Below are 22,454 nucleotides of genomic sequence, written 5' to 3'. Positions count from 1 at the left end.
ACCTTAACTATATATATGTTTGATGTATTTGATAGTTAACTAATTCTTATGTTGTACTTGTTATTATAGTAGCCACAAGATCGCGAGACAATCTTGACGATCAAGATCGTTGATTTTCTTGCACTTGTTGAATTATTCATTCCAGTAAATTTGCGGCTCAATCAAGTTTAGAATATGCCTTTATCGAGACGTGAATTCATTAGAAAAATGGTATTTTTTGTTCGATCAATTGTCTAACGGAAACAAATCATCTGTAATATTAGTAAGAATGATCTAACTGATAATATTAGAGAAGATAAATGGTTCTGATCGAGCAAAAAAATCTCAAGTGGGGCTTGGGTGGTGTGTTATAAGACTTTAATATATATTTTTAGACGCAGCAAGGTATTTCGACTCAAAGAATTATTTCCTACTAAATATTTAGTCGGCCAAGACAAAAAAAATCACCGACTAATTAATTTTTGGTCGGTAATGATAGAATTTTTGCGCCAATCTGAATTTTTTGCGCCAATCTGAAATTTTTGCGGAAAAAAAATGGCGGGATTTAGTTAATTTCTGACTAAATATTTTAGTCGGCAAATATTTTATAATATGAAACGGCGCCGTTACATATTATCGAAACCCATCCAGTTATACCCTTCCCTCATCTCCTTCACACATCGTCAATCAGTCCATCCCACTCTCAATTGAACCTCTGACCCTTGCTCCAGCCATGGTCTCTCAACCGCTCTCTCCAGGCGCGGTCTCCACCATTCAGCACCGCCGCCGCTGCCACACCCTCGACGAAAATCCCTCACTCCTCCGACTGTGGTCTCAGATCCTCCTGCTCCTCTCAATCAAACCCCCCGACGAAAACCCCTCTCCTCCGACTTTGCATCTCCAACCGCGGTCGAGCCGCTGTGTCTCTTTGTCGCTCACTCCTGCTAGGTACTTACTCACACACTCTCTCTCTCTCTCTCGCTCTCTCTCTCTCTCTCTCTCTCTCTCTCTCTCTCTCTCTCTACCCCCGGCTACAATCTGGGATTTCAGTGCTCCAAATGAACAAATCGACTTGGGTTTTTAGTGCTCAAACGAAAAAATCAATTGGGTTTACTCGGTTTTCCAATTTGGCGGCTGGGACTCAACCGTAGCTTTCATATAGTTGTTGGCGTGAATGAATATTGCAGGAGAATGGGCGCATAATCTGGAGTTCTCTCTCTCTCTCTCCAACGCCCAACACAGCTCGCTGTCTCTGTCTCCCCAACGCCGTCCTCTTGTAGCCGTGTTCTCTCCTCGAACTACATCAGAAATCAGAGCCCAGTCTTCGTTATTCAAGGTTGAGGTCGCTCTGCTTTTCCTCAACAGGTACAATCCAAGCTCAGTCTTTGTTTTGCATGTGTTGAATATATTGATTATCTACTGATTTGGTTGATTTCTCTCATAATCTGGATTTTGCATGTGACTGTTATATGGTGAAAAATGTACCACATTGAACCCCCAAATTTACTGTCACATTAATTACTGATTTGGTTTATTGCTCTCTTAATCTTGGTTTGCCCTATTGCCGAACTATTGGTCAAAGATGTATGTTAGAGTTTTGTTAAGCATCGGTAGTGTGAAATTTCTTGAAAAAAATGTGTTTCAATACCATTTAACCCAAAAGTGGCCGAGTAACATACTGTTTGAAAGCATTTTCAAACTTTACGAATAAGTATCGCTATGCTACAAGTGCAACCAAAGTTGTAATACAGGGAGATTATATGCAAATGAAATAAGTTGTAATCCAGGGAGATTATTTGGAGGCTCGATGCAGTGGGGATCCCTTTTACAGTAATTGGGCCTAAAATTATTTGTCCACTGGAGATTGATTCCAGTTTTGGTGTCGACCATAGGCTGAATACCATTGGATGTTTAGAGTGGTATGGGGTGGGTTGTCAAATGGTATTAGGAAGGGTAGGCCAAACTTGTTGAGAAGGAGAGTTTTGTGCCTGCTGATGGTCGAAGATGCCTCGGTAACATACTACTTGAGAGTGTCTTTCTCTAAGTGTGCGTTCTAGACTTCATTAGGTTGCTCCAAAATGGGAGCAGGGGGACTATGAGTGTGAGTTTCTTGAATGACTTAGTGTGGGTTGGGTTCCTTAGTACTTGATACTCCTACCCAAGTCCTAGGGCCTCAAAGCTTCAGTACTGGAATTTTTCGTCCAAAAAATTTTGGCTTTGTCCAACAGCAATTTTATATGAGAAATGCAGACAAAATAACCAACCAATTTTATTCAATATTGTTTCATGTTCCATAATTATGAGACGTTGTCTGATCCACATACCTTGTACCATATCAAACTTTCATTAAATGGAATGGCACTGCCCTGAATCCATACTGAACTATTCACAAGACTTATGTTACCAAGTCCAAGGTACTCTCCTTCAAGTCCCACCTAAAAAGAAGTAAAAAGGACACCGATCACACAATATCTCGTGTTGAGATAAAGAAAAAACTCGAAAAAGAAATCTTCCTATAGTGAGCACAATACACACTTAAAGCAAGACGAATCCCATGAACTTTCTCGTAACAAGGCAGCAGAACCACAAACACATCCTCCCCTCTCAACCAATTTTTCTTTGTCTCTTGTTTTTTTTTGGTTATCTTTCTTTCCTTTTTGGGGGCTTACTCAGGTTTTTTTTGTTTTTCTTTTGTGCGTGTGGGCATGGGCCCTATGTCCTATGATGAGGTGGAATCGTTGTAATACTAATGAAATTATTGGTTAGGTCCTATGGATAATCGATTCTTTGGGGGATAAGAAATCCTTTTCCTAAGAATATTGCATGGACTTAGCAAGAAAGAAAAGAAAAGAAGATTACACGGAAGTATGTAGTACCAATAAATGTGGAGTTTTATTTTCTCCCTTGCCAACTGCTTTAGAGTCTCGATTCGTACTATTGATGATGTGATGAAGTGTGGCTATAGACTTTCTAGTTGGTGCTGCTTGTCCTTGCTTTAGACTATGATCTGATGAAGGGTGGCTATAAACTTTCTAGTTGGTGCTGCTGTCCGTAGAGCAGGAGATAGTTTTTTTTTTTTGGGCTAAGCAAAAGGGAGTTATTAATCATAGACTCATAGTAATGGATACAATGATTAAAAGGATTGAGGGCACGACGGTACTTACCGAAGTTTTTTTTGTATTGTTTTTGCCGTACCTCATACTTTTTCCAATAAATACCTAAGTCGTACCACATCCCAAATAGTATTTTGTTTTACGTAAAAATGAAGCTAACTTCACAAAACTTTTTCTTATGCATAGCATGCTCGTAGAATTAAGATTTTGGTCTATTATTTGGTTGGCATAATGACATTTGAATCTTATTTGTACCTTAAGTTTGGCATTGAAAACCGGGATTATTTTTGGATTAGGTCTTACCTTTTTTCTTTTTAATTAAGTCATGTCACTATTACCTTAATTTTATGAATACTTACTATATGTAACACCTACCTCTAAATATAAGAACTCTATTTTTCCGGCCGTATCCCAGTCGTACATGTACTCTATCTTTTAGGTTTTACTGTATTGATCTACCCGTAGTCCTGTACAGTAGATCACAACACATTTCAGCATGCTAACAAATAATTATGGGAAGATATGTAATGAGCGATACTTTATTTCCCCCTCACCTTAGGAGGCAAAAATAAAGAATGAAATTATACTGAAGGTCATGTTGAGAAACATTCTGCCGCTGCGTGTTTCTGAACGTGCACATGGAACTCAACTTATAAGTGGATCTGCACTTCTGATCTTGTTAAGTTATCATTATGGTTGAGTAATATTTTCGATTAGCCAGTAAAATATGTTAGCTTGTAAGTTTTTGTTCACTTTGTTGTGTTTGATTAATTTTTGTTCTTGACTTTCTGGTACTTCTGATGACATGGGCATCATACTGATTTTTCTTTATTCTAAGGCACACCTTTATTGACCCCCAACCATGTGAGGTTCTGGATATTGCCTTAGCCATTATGCCAGTTGTTGGCATAATATTTTCTGAAACTTGAGTCCTGGTACATGGCTGTTTTTTTGGCATTTCAAGTGTTGTACCTTGCTATTTTTTGTGTTCCTTAAGTTTTTTGTTTGGTTGAGTCAAAATGTGCTGCCTGTTGAACATTTTTCATTGTCATGGTTCTTATTGTGTTCATTCCAGCTCTTTGTATCACAATTGCCATTAATGACCTGCTGTCATTTGCTCTGGATTCGTTATAGTGAGTTTAGCTCTGTTATTGTCTTTTGCTTCTAGAATTTCTATTCCAAATAACATTTTTTGGTCATAGTCTCATAGGCAGTGCAAATGTTTTTGCTGCAAGAATAGAAAGACCTGATACTTGAGGATAACCCCACTACTATGATGTTGTGATGGTTTTTTTTTGCGAATTAAAATCCAGTCATTTGAATATCGTCAAGGAAATGGACAAAAAAAAGAAGAAGCTAACAATAAAGGCGGGTTTATTAGTGCATGTTAGTTTTGTTGTACGTTTATTTGTTCCACGTTTAAAGTTCAAAAAGGGCCGAAAAACATGACAATTCTAACTTCAAAAACAAAAAAAAAACTGATATACCACTATTCTCTTAAATGGTTTACTGCTCTGATTGCATGGAAGGGAAAAAACATTTGTTCTGAACATATGGATAGTAACAGTTGTTATTGGAAGTGAATGAATAACAATTGTTCTTTTGACTGTGTTCTTATGCTTCATTATTTATTCCTTTCTATTTTGTGCATATACTTAGGCCATATGTAGTGTTGTAAAAAAAACATAGCAATGTTGTGTAACCTTTAATTAATTTTGTAGGTTATACGTAATGGACAAGAGTTGGATGACGATAAGAAGAAATAGGTTGGCAAGTAGAGAGTATATACTAGGGGTGGAATCTTTCCTACAATTTGCGATGGCAAATTTAGGACCACAGCCTGAGATTCGGTGTCCATGTAATGATTGTCTAAATGGCAGAAAACATAGCTTTGCAGTTGTTAAGATCCATTTGATACGGAAAGGATTTGACTCTTCTTACAAGACTTGGGTGCACCATGGGAAATTTGTTCCCACACCTCAAGCATATGATGATGACCATCATCACCCCAATGAAGGTATTGGGGATGAAACTAGAGGGGAGGTCCCTAAGGATGGCAACCCATTGCAAAATATGTATGAACAGGTCTTTGTTGGTGGCCTTTTGGATGACGATAGCGATGAATTGCCTGCTAATCTTGGGAGGGGCGATGTCCGGAGTTTCGATAAGTTGTTCAATGCTGCTCAACGTAAAATTTATCCTGGATGTGAAAAGACTGTGCTAGCATTCATTGTTGAGTTGCTTCATGTTAAAGTCTACAAGAAGATACCGAATGACACGTTCCATATTATGATGAATATTATTAATGGGATGCGATCAGACTATGATGAGGCTATTCTTTAGAACACTTATGAAGCGAAGAAATTCTTAAGGGATTTGGGTTTGGGATATGTGCCTATTCATGCATGCATAAATGACTGTGCACTCTTTTGGAAGGAGAATGCAAATATGGAAAATTGCCCAAAGTGTAATGAGCCTAGGTACAAGGTGAACGATGGTATAGGTAAAAAGATCCCCCGCAAGATATTGCGGTACTTACCATTGACTCCTAGACTACAAAGGCTATATTGTTGTGAGAAAATCGCTCCTGATATGAGATGGCATAAAGACAAACGTGTAGATGATGACGAATTGCGTCATCCGGCTGATGCTCAGGAATGGAAGAACTTCGATGAGCGATTTTCCGATTTTGCTGCTGAACCACGAAATGTGAGGCTTGGGATGGCTACTGATGGTTTCAATCCCTTTGGACACATGAGTCAATCATATAGTATGTGGCCGGTAATCATGGTGCCGTACAATCCCCCCCCCGTGGAAGTGCATGAAAGAACCCTTTTGCTTCATGTCACTGCTTATTCCTGGTCCATCATCCATTGGAAAAGATATTGATGTTTACTTGCGTCCGTTAGTTGATGAGTTGAAAGAGTTGTGGAAGAATGGTGTACAAACTTATGATGCCTCTACTGGAAAAACATTTACGATGCATGCATGTGTGTTTTGGACCATCCACGACTTTCCTGCATATGGGATGATGTCTGGGTGGTCTACGAAGGGTTATTTGGCTTGTCCCACTTGCAATTGTGATTTCTCATCAGTTAAGTTGAGAAGTAAGATTGGATATTTGGGTGCGCGCCGCTAGCTACCTGAGAACCACATTTGGCGAAGGAGCAAGCTCTTTAACGGTAAATTTGAGGATAGGACCAGACCTGTGGAGTTGTCGGGCCAAGAAATATTAGAACAAATTAACTCAGGGACATACGAGCCGTTTGGGAAACATCCAAGTAACAACAATAAAAGAAAAAGAGATGAGTTTGAGAAAAATTTGAATTGGGGAAAGAAAAGCATTTTGTTTGAGCTCCCTTACTTTGAGTTTCTCAATCTTCGATGGAATCTCGATATCATGCACATAGGGAAGAACATATGTGAAAATTTGTTGGGGACATTTTTGGGCATAGATGGAAAGAACAAGGATATGGAAAAGGCACGCAAGGATTTGGAGGATAAGGAATTACGCAAGGAGTTGCACCTAAAGAAGCGTGCAAATGGGTCATTTGAAAAGCCCCCGGCCATGTACACATTATCAGCGAAAGAGAGAGAAGGCTTTTGCAATTTCTTGAAATCGATCAAGTACCCAGATGGATATGCTGCAAACATCTCTAAATGTGTGAACACTCGTGGTGGCAAGCTATCGGGGCTCAAAAGTCATGATTGTCATGTCCTTTTGCAAAGGCTTCTCCCGATTGGTATGTGTGGCTATTTGAACAAGGAAATTGGAATCGCGTTATTTGAGTTTAGTAGCTTCTACCAACAGTTGTGCTCAAAAACAGTGAGGAAGAGCGATTTGGATAAACTTCAGGAGAACATTATACTTGTGCTTTGCAAGTTTGAAAAGATTTTCCCTCCCGCTTTCTTTGACGTAATGGTACACTTGGCTATTCACCTGCCTCGCGAGCTTAAACTAGGAGGGCCAGTGCATTATCGATGGATGTACCCCATTGAAAGGTATGTATACCTATTGTACTAATTGTGTCATTTAGCTATAATCATAGAACCATAACCTAATACTGTGGTATTTTGTATAGACTACTTGGAGTTTTGAAAAAATTAGTTGGCAATAAAGCTCATCCTGAAGGTTCAATTGTGGAGGCTTACGTTTGTAAAGAATGTACAACCTTTTGTTCCATGTATCTCGATGGAATTGAGACAGTGTTTAATCGCCAAGAACGGAATGACGATGGTGGTGAGCATGATGTGGGGTTAAGGGCTTTCACTCAGCAAATCCGTCCCTTTAGTATAATCTCGAGAGCACCTGATGTACCTGTTGACCAACGTGACATGGCTCATTGGTTTGTCTTGAACAATAGCCCTGAAGTAGAACCATATCTAGAGTACGTATTTACTACAAATTTTTTTCTATATTTGGTTGTGGTTTTATCATCATTCATAATTCTCTATGTTAATTAGGATACACAAGAATTTGTTGGGAAATGGCAATACATTTGACATTGCGAAGAGACAACGCAAAGAGTTTCCTCAGTGGTTCAAACGGCATGTAAGACATACAAAATTGAATTTTCTCATTTGTCGCATTAAGCTATGTTTATTTAAAGTAGCATAATAGTAATTTTTAATGTAGGTGAATGAATTGCGGAAGCAAGGGTCTCCAGAAGCAACTAATGAGTTATGGTCATTGGCCAACGGACCCGGGCCAATAATAAACACATATTCAGGGTGCATTTCTAATGGCGTCCGTTTCCTTACTATTGAACGGGACAACCGTCATACAACTCAAAATAGTGGGGTGGTAGTGGAAGGGGAGCATGAAGGCCAGACAATAAACTTTTACGGTTTCTTAACCAAAGTATGGGAAATGACCTATTTATTCGGTCATCGAGTTGTTTTGTTCCAGTGTGAATGGTACAATTCCGGTTGTAGTAGATTTTTTTGGGTTGATGCACATTGCTCAAGTATTGATGTAAGAAGTCGATGGTATAAGGATGACCCATTCGTTTTTCCAAGTCAAGTCCAACAAGTTTTCTACATTGCAGATACCAAGTTGGGTGAGCATTGGAAAGTAGTAGAACGAATTCACCGTCGAGGAATCTGGAATGTCCCAGAGACGAAAAGTTTTGAAACCAGCGGGTCTCCCAATGAAGTTTTCCAGCAGGAAATAACTACTGAGGTTCCAACAATTGTCGTTGAAGATCCTCCCATCGTATCCTCTTTGCGGAGAAATGATATTGAACCTGCAATTACTAGTGAGGAAGAAGATCATAGCGATGAGTATGAAGAAAACTTAATGGCTGATCTAGACGATGAAGAAGAGGAAGAAAATCATAGTGATTCTGATGATGATTTTGACATAGAAGCTTAATGTACCAAGAAATTTGGTGGTCCCTACTTGTACCTAAGATTAACTGCTGAAATTAGTTTTACCTACTTTGCTGTTGTATGTGGCCCATTGATTTGTCCACTTCAATTGATTTTGTTCATTTCCTAGCCTTGGGGGATGTCCCTTGGAAGATCAGATGTAGGTTTGTGTTGGTGGCTACTATCTTTTATGGTTAGCTAGTCACGCTGTGTTCAAGTAGAGAATTCTAGTGCTGAATTCAAGTAGTGTTTGCTTCTAAATCTGTTTCTGTTGGTGGTGGCCAGTTGTGATTCTATGCTAACAGGTTGAGCTACATGTGGTGCTATTGATGGATTGAAATGCAATTGTGTATGCATCTTATACTTGGTTCTTGAAGAATCTGGATTTAGATTTCACTAGTGCAGCTCCTACTATGAAGCTGCTTGTGATGGTTTTGATATTGATGGTGTTATGCTTTACTTGTCAATTGGTAGTGCTGGATTTTAATGATGCTTGTAGCAGCTTTAACTGCTACCCAATTAGCTAGAGTTATCCAAAAAAAAAAAATTGTATTTTGTTTTCTGATCTAGACTTATCTACATCTATGCTTACATATGGGTGACAAAGGTTCAGTGTAATTGACTTCTTGAGCAATATGGTTATTGATTGTTTATCATATGCTACATACCTCATAATTTGCACATTGTTTGTCTTACATATCTCTCATTATAATTCACTTCTTTGATATGCTTGTATGTAAATGGAGTGTTTCAAAATTTGACAGATTGCATCATGCCACCTGGATAAAAAAAGAGCAGTGCATCCTCCAACTTGACTAGCACAATGCGTAACACTGCAGCAGTACGAGTTGAAACAGAAGCTCCAACACCCGCTTCAGAGATTCTGACATCTACTCCTTTGACTGTTGCATCTCCTTCTACACATGCTAGTGCTTCAGGTTAATGCACCTGTATCTCTCTCTCTCTCTCTCTCTCCCCCTCCCTCCCTTTCTATATGTATCTCACTACATGCCTTTTGTATGAGTTGAATCTGTCATGTCATGTATTTGAGGAATTTGAATCATTGACGTGCCGATCATGCAAAGATCACAAGCACTAATGACCAGACTTGTGGATAAGACCATTAAACAACAATGATGTCACATTCTCAGTTAAATCTGCACACTCTAAATGGGAGAATCGCCTGATCATATCTTTATCCTATGCATTGTGGCTAGGAGAGTATGGGAAGCTATTTGTTTATGGTGGCACGTCCATTGGCTTCTAACATGTAGTTTTGATTGTAACAAAATCATAACGTTTCTGACGTAAGAGTCTCCTCGAAACTTGAGTTGAGTCCATTATAGTTCAGCATTAGAAGTAAGCATGAGGATTTGTGGACACTTTCAATCATACAAGGTTCTAGAATCAGTTCTTGCCACAATCAGACTCTCTGACTCATCTGTAGAACGCAGAGCAGCTCTACGATAGAAAAAAGTATGTAATATGCTGAATGTTTGAAACTTGCTGACATAATTGTGAAGTAAAAACTGCATTGGTCATGGTTCATCTGGAAAGACATTTGGCTTCTTTACCAAAAAAAAGTGCAGAACTATGAGGACCCTGCTCATTTTTGGGGGGAAATTGGCCATGCTAGTTATATATCCATCATTCTTTTACTTTTTATTCGTTCTTCTAATGTTAACAATAGTTAAGACAGGCAAAAAATGTTTTTCTTCTATCAAATTGGAAGTGTCAATTGATGGATCTCCATGCTGTTTTGTCTGCACTATGCATGTTGGTTTTCGCATCCACTACATTGGAGCTGTTCAGAAACATACATACGGTCCCAAGTTTTCTTGCATATTACACAAAGTTCTCAACCTTTTGCAATGCTTGGCTTAGTATTGGATCCCATTTGTGTACTTGTACATTCTTACTTCTACTAGTACACATGGTTCTGTCCAGGTTATGCTTCATGTCCAGCTAGTTGCATTGTGGAGCTAATGCTACTAGTACACATGGTTCTGTCCAGGTTATGCTACAAGCTAATGCTAACTTGTTGTAGTTGTTATTCTGCTTTTGCTACTGCTACTGTTTCTGCTAGTTGCACTATGGTTCGCTTCTACTGTTTTCAAGTGTATTATTGATGGGCATTTGTCTGCTTTTGGTCAGCACATTTGTGTAGTTCTAGTAGTGTTAGTTATGGTTAGCGTATTCATTTGATGTTAACCGTTGTGGACACTTTCATTTCTGAACTGGACTGTTTGTATCTCCTTGTAATTACCAGTTTCTATTCTGTTTTGTCTGTATCTCCTTGTCTGCATTTTCTGTCCAGCTTTGGTATTTTGTTGCTTTGAATCCTGTTTTGGATGCTGCTGTTCTGTACGTTACTTCCATATCACTTTTGTAATGCTTAGGAGTCCAATCACTTTTCTTACTGCTGCTACTGTCCAGTTCAGTTGCTGTCAATCACTCTCTTTTCCATGTGTTTCACTCCCAAACATGTGGTGTTTGTTATGGCCCAATCCGTCCATTTTTCTTTTAGCTCTTGGCTTAGATCCTTGTAGCCACTTGGCTTATTTACTGTTAGTTTACAGGTGAACCTTCAGCAAAGCGGCGGTGTGTGCGAGGGCCAACATGTGGAAAAAGAATTAGAAAGATAATTGCTGAGAATAAAGGGGAGAGGATCTCAGCTTATGTGACGCCAGAAATGAGAGCGTTTTGTGGAATAAATGCAAACAAGGTGGCAAGTGAACTAGGGACACAAATTAGGTGGATATGTCCTATTCAGGGATTTTACGCCTCGTGGAATGATGTTAGTGATGACTTGAAACGTGCTGTCCTACAAGCAGTCCGGGTAAGAATGTCAAATTTGAATGGTTACCAGCATAACACCCTCATAATATAAAGACTGCAGATTGCATTCTGTTAGTGAATTCTCTCATATATGTTCGTAGGACAAATTTAAAGTCACCGAAAATGGCGTTGAGGGCACCGAGTTAGTTGAGCAAATTTTTCAAGAAAAGGCAAATCTAATATACAAAGATTGGAAATGGAGAATGAACAATTTCTATACAAAGACATTGGAAGCTGGATTAGATGCATATCATCATCCATTTCAAGAGATCCCCATAGATGACTGGAAGTACTTGATCAATCATGTATTCAAGGATCCAAAACGAGAGGTTAATTGAATACTTATTGGAGTTACATTTCCAACTTTAACTTAATATCTAACAAATGATTTTTTTAGGCCCGCAAAATAGCTGGCAAATTAAATAGGGAGGCTGTACCGTATGGTCATACTATGGGCTCTCGATCCTTTGCTGCCGTGATTACTATTGCGGTGAGACATTTTGCTCATAGTGCTGTACTTACTTTTGTTCGTAGTGCTGCTATTGATGATATATGGTTGTGCTTATTCTGTTATGATTTTTGCCGGTGCTATTTGTTGGATTGTTAATATGCTATGGTTATTTGAATATGCTAGGCTGATCAAGAAAAGCAAAGAATTGCCAATGAGGGAATGATGATGCTGGAAACGGTAATGAGCCAAACAGTAATGAGGGTAGTGTGGGAACAAAGAAGCTCGATTTATGTGATTTGTTCGAGGCATCATATAGATTGAGAGATACAAATGAATGGATCAATTCATCATGCCAAGAGAAACATGTATGCATTTAATGTTCAATCCTTTACTTTTGTTGTCTGCTTTTTAATTAGTCCATTCCTTATGTCTTTGTTGTTTGTTTTCTTTTTTCCGAAATGATAGGAGATGATGGTGGGAATACGTGATGAGGCAGCTCTATCTGGCACTCCATTATCAGCCGAAGAACTTTCAATAAAGTGCCTCGGGGAGTCGAAGACAAAGAACTACATTAGAGGATTAGGGAATGGGCCAAAGCCATCTACCTATCTTTCCAAATCCAACTCACAGTCAGCAGCACGCCAGGACCAGCTGCAAAAACTTCAACATGAGTTGGATTTAATTCGTGAAGAGCAAAGAAGAGAGAGGGAAGATGAGAAGACGTGAGGGGAGAGGAGAAGACGCAAAGGGAGGAGGAACAAAGACAACACGAGGAGGAACAAAGACGACATGAGGAAAAGTATGAGGAGGAGAAAAGACGGTGGGAGGAGACACAAAGGCGACAAGATGAGGAGCGGTCTATACTTCTAAAAGAGATGGAGGTATTCAAAAGCTTTGTGACCCAAATGCAGAATGGTGGATGAGGCAACATGGGAGCAGGGTGATGTTGGCTCAAATTTATGGTACGTAGCTTGAGAATATCACTTTTAGAATTTACTTTGATGCTAAGTAGGAAATTTGGAATTTCAATTTTTTTTTAATTCTTTTGAGGTTGAATAATCAATGGTTTTATGACTGGGAAGCTAAGAGTTCCAAGTACCCATGTGTTGCATTTACTTTGTGTGTTTGGATGGTCGTGAAGTAGTCTGTCAACTAGTGTATAAAGTTTGTGGCATGCTTAGACTTCAAATCTATTGCCAGTGAAGACATCCTGATCTGGACATTTTAAGGGTAGTTATTGTGGGTACATTGATAGCTGGAGCCTAAAATCCTAAAATCTATTTTCACTTGACGTAGATGTTTTGTGTCCTGCCCAAAGATCAGGTTTTGTTTTTTTTTTGTTTTTTTTTTTGCAGCCATGATGCTTTAAGATACATTAGAGTATTGGTTAGAAGTTGGTATCAAACCTGCACCAGTATGTGTAACCTGTAGAGTTGAACCATTGCCAACCAAGTGAAAAAATTACTCTAGCAGTCCATAACTTGTTGCCTTTCTGCGTAACTTATTCCTACATGCATGCATTATTTACATTCGTCATTTCAAGGCTGTTAGGCTGTTGTTGGTGTTGGGCAACTTGATATAAGTTGGCGGTAGCCGCTAACGCTTTCGGAACAATTGGTGATTGAACATGGTATCATAGATTTGGTTCTGAGAGATGTTTGGTTCAAAAATCTGTCCACGTGTTTGCCGTGCATTCTTATTCTCTGGGTGCATTGTGCTTTTTTGTGTATGGATGTTTTCAACTCCATGTTCACCACTGGGTTGCTCAAAACCCATGAGGTAGGGATTTCTCCTCTCTCTTTACATGGCTATGTGTTGACTTGAGTATTGGTTTTGATATTCAAAGTCATTCGATCCATAAAATTCGTGGTCCTTGTAGTAGCTCTTATAATCCATGTGTTTGAGCATGTTCTTCCAAGGTTTTGGTGATCTTCTAGCAAAGGGCTTGTACCTTGTCTCTGTTTTCTGCAGAATTCTTGTTTTGCACGAATTTTTAAGAGCATCAATTGACCTTCAAATGATCTGATTTTTGGACTGATTATGCCTTTTGTTATCTACTATGAGCGTGATTTTTTATGAACATGGTTTATTTGGAGGAAGTAGGTAAAACCCAACAAGTTTTGGACCCCTGTTTTTCCTTCTTCCAAGCTTTCAACTTTGAGACAGTCTCATTTCTTCCACATGTCCTATTTTTTAGTGATTCTTTCACACAAAGCAAGAAAAAGAAGTTAACTTTTAAACCCAACTGGTCTCATCTATTTTGATGAAGTTTTGAGTGAGTTATGGTTACTTTTTGGGGACTGGTCCGTTCAAGACCAGCACTGAGGTTTCTTTCAAAAACTCAAGAAGTAGACCTTCATTTACAAATCCGAGAGTACCATTGCGTCCCTAACAAAATTTTGCTTAACAGGGGTGAATGAGAGGTTTGTAAAGTGCTTGTTCTATTTTATTCGAATTTTTGAACGAAGGGACAGCTTGCTGAGTTCTTGGCAGATTGAACGTAGGAAGCACCCTAGACTGACCGGAACCTCGTGACGGCTTGTTGGACTTGTTCTCTAGAATAAGATGGCGTGTAGATGCAAATGTGATATGTGGGTCATGTTTGAGTAAATGAAAATGTGATTCGCTGTTCGTTATTACATGCCTATAATGTGCTTACATCCCTATAAGGGGACACGAAGAAGGGTACGATAGATGTTAACCTGAGAATTGATAGATAGGTTTGAATGTATGTTTGAGTGTCTTGATGTTGTGTTGTTATTTTTCGACGTGTCATTTCTCGCATTATGGTTCTCCTCCTCATGAGTTGGGTATATATTTCGATGATAAGTTGGTTAGTCAAATGGGACAGAAAGAGAAAATAGTTGTTAGAGAACCGAGAATGTACCAACACGTACTCTCACCCACGCACACGCATGTACACACAACTTTTACTTAAGCTACAACTTACCATTACCAATATAAGTTTTGTTATTTCATTATCATTCCACCAGCTGTGTGAAAGAGAATTCTATGTTGTCGAAAATAAAGATAGCGTTGTATGCTCTACCTTTAGTCAAACATTATTTCTTTTATCTTAATGATTTACTAGGAAGATATATTTTGACTGTTATAGTGATGATACATTGGTGAAAAGCTAGGTTAGTATCCACGAGTTGGAATCATAAAGGAGATTTATGAAAAGAGATTCAATAGATAATAACCTGAGGTTTGAAGGAGTGACGTGGGTGTGTGTGAGTTCCCCGAAGATTTGTTAGTATGACTAATAGTTTGGCATTAGGGCATATTTGTTACTTGATAAACAATACTCTGATGAAGGGTTGAATTGGCTTTTGTAAGTCAGACTTATAAAGGAAATCGGACAATTGTGATTCAATAAAGGAAAGACTGGAAAAAAAAATGGTATAAGTGCATTAGTTCTTGAGTAACTAAGTTATAATGATGATGTACAACTTTATTTTCTCTAATGTCATTACCCATATTTTGAGTTCTGTCTTCAGCCATATGCATGTAGAACTTGCTAGAGATTTTGGGCAATTTGAGCTCAACCCTTCCTTTCCAGTACTGGGAAACTTGCTATAATGACTTGGTTTTTGACAGTTTTGAACCAGAGTTTGACCTTGGTTTGTGACTTGGAAAATAGATGCAATTTGAGTACTTTGTTTTTTGCCCCATGTGTGAGTCTATATAGAGCACAAAATGGAGGAAAACCCATCTGGCTTGGCGCCAAATGTGTTGGGAAGGTGGAATTTCAGTTCTGCCATAGTGCAGTTTTTTGTTGGGTTTGCCATCCAAAATATTGGATGGCGTTAGGTTATGGACCAAGTAAGGTGGGATATGGATAGTTCGAGGACGAAATAGGTCATTTTGATAGTTCAAGGATGAAGTAGAAAAATGAAACTTTAAATACTAATGATAAATTGTTCTTTTTTTTTGGGTTTTTTTTCAGGGACGGCGTTTTAATGGAGTATCGTGCAGGATGTTGGTTATTGATTATGAAGATTGACGTTGGATTTTGGTTGTGGACGTGCTTGGATTTTTTTGGGTTATCCGTTTGTTGAAGTTGAGTGTTCACAAGGTTTGGATATATTTTGTTATTGAGCTTGAATTTTTTTTTCCCCCTTACAGTGGATGTGTTATTTTGCACTTTAGGAATTTGGATACAAGTTGTTTTTTAACTATTTGGTGGACACCTTTATTTATAAAAGTTTGTATTTATTTCTTGGAATTTTTATTAAGTATTAATTGCATTAGATTGGCAATTTTGTGCGTTTAATGATTGTTGGTTGAAATTTATAGGGAATAATAATATGGAAAAAATTTGTAAAAAAATTTGGAATGATAAATTGGTATGGAACATTTTCCGACTAAAGTTTAGTCGCTAATAGGTCACAAATTAGTTGATTTGAAAAGACATTTACCGACTAAAATTTAGTCGGTGATAATTAAAAACATTTTCCGACTAAATAATTAGTTGGCAAATAGGTAATATATTCCCCGACTAAACAATTGGTCGACAACTACGTAGCACATCTCCCGACTAAATAATTAGTCGGCCAATAGGTAAAACATTCCCCGACTAAATTATTAGTCGGCCAAAAGGTTATATATCCCCGACTAAACAATTAGTCGGCCATGTTTAGCACATTCGCCGACTAAAACGTTAGTCGGCAAATAGTCCGATCTTTGCCGACTAAATACAAGTGCCGACTAAGTATTTAGTCGGGAGATGTTAGTCGGTAAATGTAAATACTTTAGCCGACTAAACATTTTTTAGTCGGCAATTACCTTTGCCGACCTTCTTCCACCGACTAATGTGCCGACCAAAATTTTTAGTCGGGAAAGTGTTTTGCTGACTAAAATATGTACAATTGCCGACTAAACCTTTAGTCGGGAATGGTGTTTTTTCTTGTAGTGATGTTTGGCACTTTCATGCTTTTTATTGTCCCATATAATTTGTCCATTTTGAAAAGTCAAAAGTAAAATATAGTAAACTTCCCATGTTACCCTTTTCTTTTGGGCACAAAATTTCAAATTCAAATTTTTAAGTACTATTCAAAGTACACTAAAAGGATAAGATGGGACACTTGATTTTTGCACAATATAATAATATTTCTTCCTTAAAAGTAAGAACTCCTAAAAGTGCCAAACATTTAGGGACGGAGGGAGTAATATGCAACTCAATTGTTAGAAATAAGATGTAACTATTTTCTGGAATCTAGTGCTAATGATCAAAAATCTGTTTTAAACTTGTTGAGAAAAATTACAAAGTAATTGGCAAATCCAAGTTTGAATCCAAAATCTCTCTCTCTCTCTCTCTCTCTCTCTCTCTCTCTCTCTCTCTCTCTCTCTCTCTCTCTCTCTCTCTCTCTCTCTCTCTCTCTCTCTCTCTCTCTCTCTCTCTCTCTCCATGCCACATGTATTGTCCCCTCCCCTAGCAGCTCTCCTTGCGCCCTCCTCCCACAAAGAAACATCTATGGCATTGATGGTTCGTTTATAAGTATTAGTATCGATCGTTGTATACTACTTCCTCCATCTCACTTTGTTGTACTCTTATTCTTTTTTGAGATGTCCCAAAATGATGTTCTTGTTTTAAAACTTTTCAATTTTAAATGTCTATATAACCATTTTACCCGTCAATTCTCCCTCTGAAATTCAAAATTTGAACTTGATTTGAAAGGAAAGTGGAGCAAATTAATGACATGAAAAGAAAGTTGATAAAAAGTCATAAGTTACAAAGGGATAAAATGGTAAAATTGACATAAAGTCAATGTAATTATGATCTGTCCTTAAATTATGTGAAAGTCAAAATAGGCCCAACAAATTGGGATAGAAAGAGTATAATTTTCCATTTCACAAACTTACCTATCCTCGCAACACATCCAAGTTGTGAGAAAACAGTCTCGGCTTTCCTATTATATAGGCATGAAGTAGACCGTCGAGGCACATGTCAGTTTTTTTTACCGTGGAGGAGTCTACGATTGATGAAGTTAGTGTTTTTCTAAACCCCAATCTCTATATCCATAATATTATTGGTTTCAGATTGAAGTTATTTACTTTATTGACTTAATATATCAGTCTGGCTGTTTTGCGAAAATGGCAAAACTTTTGATATAGGGTAAGTTTTCATCAACTAAATGTACCTATTTTATTTTTATTCTTTTATCAACTAAGTAAGTTTGTATCCAATAACTACTTTATCAATTAAGGTAGTTAATTTTATGGGATTTTTTTTTAATTTTTTTTCCAGATAGTCTGATTCCGAACCATGAAGGCCATCCGAGTGGCTACCTAACATCTGATGGTAATTTCAGTAAGTTAATTTCTACTTATAATTCACTGTTCAACGTGTGATGCTTGGATTTTTTGAGTTCTAAATGGTTCTAATATTCAAAACAGACTTTTATAGTTATTGTCGTTGATGTTGGTTGCTCTACGTTCCTTAAATTAAACAGAGGAATTGCAGTACAACAAATTAAAAGAATAAAAAAGAAAATAACGGACAGAGTGGGAACAAGATTTGTAAAAGTGGCCATGGCTGACTAATAGCAAAGGATGTATCTGCATAGATGCATTATCATATTGTGCTGATGTTACAAATTCTTTCATGAATGTGCTTTAGTTTGTGTATCGTTCCATAGCGAAATCAATGTCACCTTCATTGGATCTTTTTTACAGATTATGAGACCATGGTTCAAGCTTAAAACATCACTTACCAGTAGGAAGACTTCCCATGCAAGATTTATGGATTTTTAGTCCCTGGTTTACATTGTGCAACCTTTTCCCTTCTTACTTATTACTAATCTTAGTATTTGCTCTTTTTCGTTTGTGACACATTAAAAAATGAGGAAGAGGAGAAATAAGCCCAACAAATACAAAGGAAAGCTCTCTCTCTCTCTCTCTCAAGGGTTTCCTCCTTTGGCCGCCGCCGCCGGGGGGCGGCGCCTCCGTCCCTCCTCCCCCGGGCTCCCCTGTCCTATTCTCCCCTTTGCTACCTCTCTCCCTCCTCCTCCTCTTCCAATTTCAAACCCCTTTCCCCTCTTCTTATCGTTTGTGTTTTGGGTCACCGCTCTCCTCTACGTGGGAGGGTGGGGCGGCTGCTGTCACCTCCGGCCGGAGGTCTCCCCGGTCTCTTTCGGATGCCTAGCGGCGTTGGGTGGCCCGTCTTGTGCAAAGGTTGGCGGTGGTGTTGGTGGTGTAGATCTGTCCGGGGTGTGTGGTGGTGGAGGGCGGCGGTTTGGGGCTTTGGAAGTGTAGCTAGTTTCGTCTCTAATTTTGTTTTGCAGGTTTCCCTATTTCCAAAAATGATCGGTGAAGATGGCGATTTTGATCAGTGGTGGTCCAGTCCAGCTGTGGTGAGGTGGATGCGGCTCCCATGGTTGATTGCTTTGGTCGTTTTATGTGCCGAAGTCCGGTCAGCAGCTGTAATGCCCCAATTTTCGGAAACGTTAATTAATTTTTTTTTTTAAAACTAGTTTAATGTCAAAAAAAAAATTTAAATAAACGATAGAGTTAAACAGCGGAAGTCTTTTAATCATTAAAATTTAAGTCAACATAATTAGGTCTTACATATTCTGAAACAAAATAGAGTTTGACAATTGTGTAAAACACTTTTGGGATTGAAATTAATTACAATACTAAAAATAAACAGAGCATCATCTAGTAGTTCACCCACGGTTCTATAAACTCCCCTTCCTAGTTCGGGAGGTCTTCGACGGGGAATTGTTCCTCAGGCTGAACATACTACTCTTCCTCGGTACCTAGCGTAAAAACGTCGTGAGTCGACACTCAGTAGATATATCCTTATCCTACCAACCCCATACTTTACAACTAAACATTTATGGAGAATTCTACCGTCAGCCCTTTGGGTTGACCATTGCTTTTTACTTTTGTACGTTTTGTGACAGAGTTTTGGCAGGTGGAAGGCTCTTCTCTTGAAATGACAAAACTAACCTCCCTCGTTTCCCTTCCCTCCTTTTCCCCCAAAAATAACGTTCTTTTCCCTCCTCTTTCTTTTACTTTACTCTTTTCTTTTCCATTTTAAGATTGCATTTTCTCTCTCTCTCTCTCTCTCTCTCTCTCTCTCTCTCTCTCTCTCTTCAACTCTGAACTCGAAATCTCGACTACACCATTGGAGGGAAGAATTACAGAGGTAACACCCATTGTTCCCGTTTTCCATTCCTTCCCTCCGTCTCTATTTAAATCGAAAGCTTCTGCTTCACATATAAACTTCAAAATGTAAATTTTACTAAACCCTGTTATGTACGATTCTCTCGTGTTCTAGGTCATTTATCGCTCCACTGTAAGTACAAATCTTCTTCTGCTTAGATTTTCTTTGTGTTTAGTAGTATTATTTCCGTCATGATCATTCAGTTGCTCTTTCTCCATCCGCGTCTCTGTCTGGTTACCGAGAAACCGCCCCAAGCAAAATAGAAACTACTTTTTCTTTTTTCTTTTTTGAGTTTCAAGCAGTCAAATGTAGTTTTTCAGTTAGGTATAATTGATTGTGACATTTTTTTTTTTTGGGTATGGATGTTTTGTGATTTCAAATTCTTTGACTTTTGTTTCTTTTCCTTCGTTTTCCTGCAACCAAACGGAACACAGCATTCGTTGATTTTTGTTTTCCTACTTCTGTTTCGATTTCGGCTTGTAGAAGACAACGGTTGTTTCGATTTTTGTTTTCCTACTTTTGTTTCAATTATCTTGATTAGTTATGCAAATTTGATAAGATAAAAATGCATATTTGATTAAGGTAAAAATGCGCATCATGTTTTTATTTTTTCATGCAGGGTGGTACATATGGAAGTTGTTGGGATCTACATTTATTTTGTTTTTGAAGATCTCAGTTCAATTTGAAAGACTTTTGCACAAAATGATGGCAAGAACATGGCTATTTGAGGGATTAACTTTATGTTGTTTCCATAGATCCCAACTCAAGTTGTAGATTTTTGCACAAATAGTAGTAATATGGATAGTTGGGAAGTAATTTTGTAAAAAAAGGTAAACTATTTATGCAAATTGATGGTTATTTTGGATACCCAATTGTAAGTTGAATTTGATTATAATTTGCATTTTATATTTGTATGTGCCTTGCTATTGATGTTGGAAATTGTGGGCAGCGTGCCCTTCGGAATTTTCGGATTCCGAGACGCGAGATGCCCGGGTCGAGGGAGCGCGAGCGGGGAAGCAAGCGCTCGCAAAATACAGAGTCGCCACTCGGGTTTGAAGGTCCGACACCCAAGGAACCGTATTTCGAAGCACTTGTCGCGCTATTTGATTTGAAAAAGTTAAGGAACCAGTCCGTCATAACCATATCTGGGTTCGGGAGCCGGGTTACGAGAGGGGAAGGGTTTTATGGCACCCCTCTCGCCCAATCCGGAGATCGGTCTCTACTTAAGCATTTGCGAAAAATATTTGTTTGCGATTCTGTTTTATTAATCAATTTTTAGCCATTTAGGGCGGGGGAACAGTTTAAGGGATTAAAACTGCAACAGTTTGCAAGATGTGATATATAGCATGGATGAATGAGATGACAAGTAATAAATGGAATGAAGTTCAAAATGTCGATCATACATCAAGACAGCGTTGTGTATGATTTTGTCACAAACGAACAGCCGGCTTGCATGCGTGAGTTCATCCGCATGCAAGCAAACCATCGCGCGACAATACCATATACTCGCGCGAGCATTGACGCTTTACCAATGGTTTGAATTTCACCCCCTTTTGGGCTCTGGAAGGACCAGTGCTCACCCAGGTGCAAACCAAGCAGTTTATGGGTACTTGAAAGTAAACAATATTACAGCCAACAGATGGAAATATTATGAAAATGCAACCCCTAAACAGTGGGGGTGTCTAAACAGAGGCCAAGGCCAAGCTGCTTACGCAAGGGCAGTCCCTGGAAGAGAGAGAACCATCGTGCGACAGAGTGATACAGGTGCGCGATTGTTCTGACTGGACTTCCAGGAATTGCTTTGCATACTTAGGGCTCTGAGACATGTTCAGGAGCATCCCAAGAGCATTCCAAACCAAGAGGTGCTCTAAACTAAGCTCAAGAATGATTTTCAACATGCAAAACAGTGAGCTAATACTTTCTGAAAGACTTGCAAAATGACTAAAAACACAACAAGAAACTCAAAGACCAGGATCCCTTCCCCACGTGGTCCAATCTCACGCAAACATAATTGTCGCGCGAGTGTATGGGACCATCGCGCGAGGGTTTTCCAGGTAACGGCTCTTGAAACCCTGCTAGCTTTAGGGCCAGAACTGGTATCGATTACCAGCCTTGACCCTGCCAGCTCCCCTCAGGGGTTCGAACAGTGAGCAGAAAGATATTATACCTTTGCTTTGAGTGTCTTGGAGATGGCTTGAATGATGAGATGGTGAGATTTGGAGGGTGATTATGTGGGTTTGAGTGGTGTGAGGTGTTTGTGCTTGAGTTTGCCTTCTTCTTTCTTGGAGAGAGCTTTTTGTAACCCTTTGCAAGGATGCAGGGGGGGGGGGGGGTATTTATAGAAAGAAGGGGTTAGTGGATGGCTAACCAAGGCCTTGTAACCAGCCAACAATGCTGGTTACAAATGCTTGGTGGAGGAGTGGGTGGCAAAGGTGATGGGAGAATGGGGGGTGAGGTGGTGTAAGGGGAGCCCCCCCAGAACGCTGTTCAGCCGAGAAAACGGGGTCACATAGGCCTGTAGCCCCCTGACCAC

General features: G+C 38.9%; 3 protein-coding genes across 3 annotated transcripts; all 3 read left to right on the top strand.

The window, feature by feature from the left end:
* Positions 1-6,492: 6,492 nt before the first annotated feature.
* LOC131323794 (uncharacterized) lies at positions 6,493-8,466 on the top strand. Its single transcript, XM_058355635.1, has 4 exons — positions 6,493-7,094; positions 7,175-7,480; positions 7,557-7,644; positions 7,729-8,466. The coding sequence occupies exons 1-4, from the start codon at positions 6,493-6,495 to the stop codon at positions 8,464-8,466; spliced, it is 1,734 nt and encodes a 577-aa protein (XP_058211618.1).
* A 575-nt stretch (positions 8,467-9,041) lies between these two features.
* LOC131323793 (uncharacterized) lies at positions 9,042-11,907 on the top strand. Its single transcript, XM_058355634.1, has 4 exons — positions 9,042-9,400; positions 11,042-11,301; positions 11,402-11,605; positions 11,698-11,907. Exons 1-4 carry the CDS (start codon positions 9,286-9,288, stop codon positions 11,905-11,907), a joined length of 789 nt encoding a protein of 262 aa, XP_058211617.1. The 5' UTR covers positions 9,042-9,285.
* Positions 11,908-11,947: 40 nt separating this feature from the next.
* Positions 11,948-15,817, top strand: LOC131322513 (vicilin-like seed storage protein At2g18540). Its single transcript, XM_058353856.1, has 4 exons — positions 11,948-12,116; positions 12,217-12,473; positions 12,515-12,632; positions 15,701-15,817. The coding sequence occupies exons 2-4, from the start codon at positions 12,220-12,222 to the stop codon at positions 15,755-15,757; spliced, it is 429 nt and encodes a 142-aa protein (XP_058209839.1). The 5' UTR covers positions 11,948-12,116; positions 12,217-12,219; the 3' UTR covers positions 15,758-15,817.
* Positions 15,818-22,454: the final 6,637 nt, after the last annotated feature.

Source organism: Rhododendron vialii, chromosome 4a, assembly GCF_030253575.1.
Source record: "Rhododendron vialii isolate Sample 1 chromosome 4a, ASM3025357v1".
Lineage (NCBI taxonomy): Eukaryota > Viridiplantae > Streptophyta > Magnoliopsida > Ericales > Ericaceae > Rhododendron > Rhododendron vialii.
The sequence above is the reverse complement of the archived record's forward strand: the minus strand, read 5'-3'. Positions and strand labels throughout refer to the sequence as shown.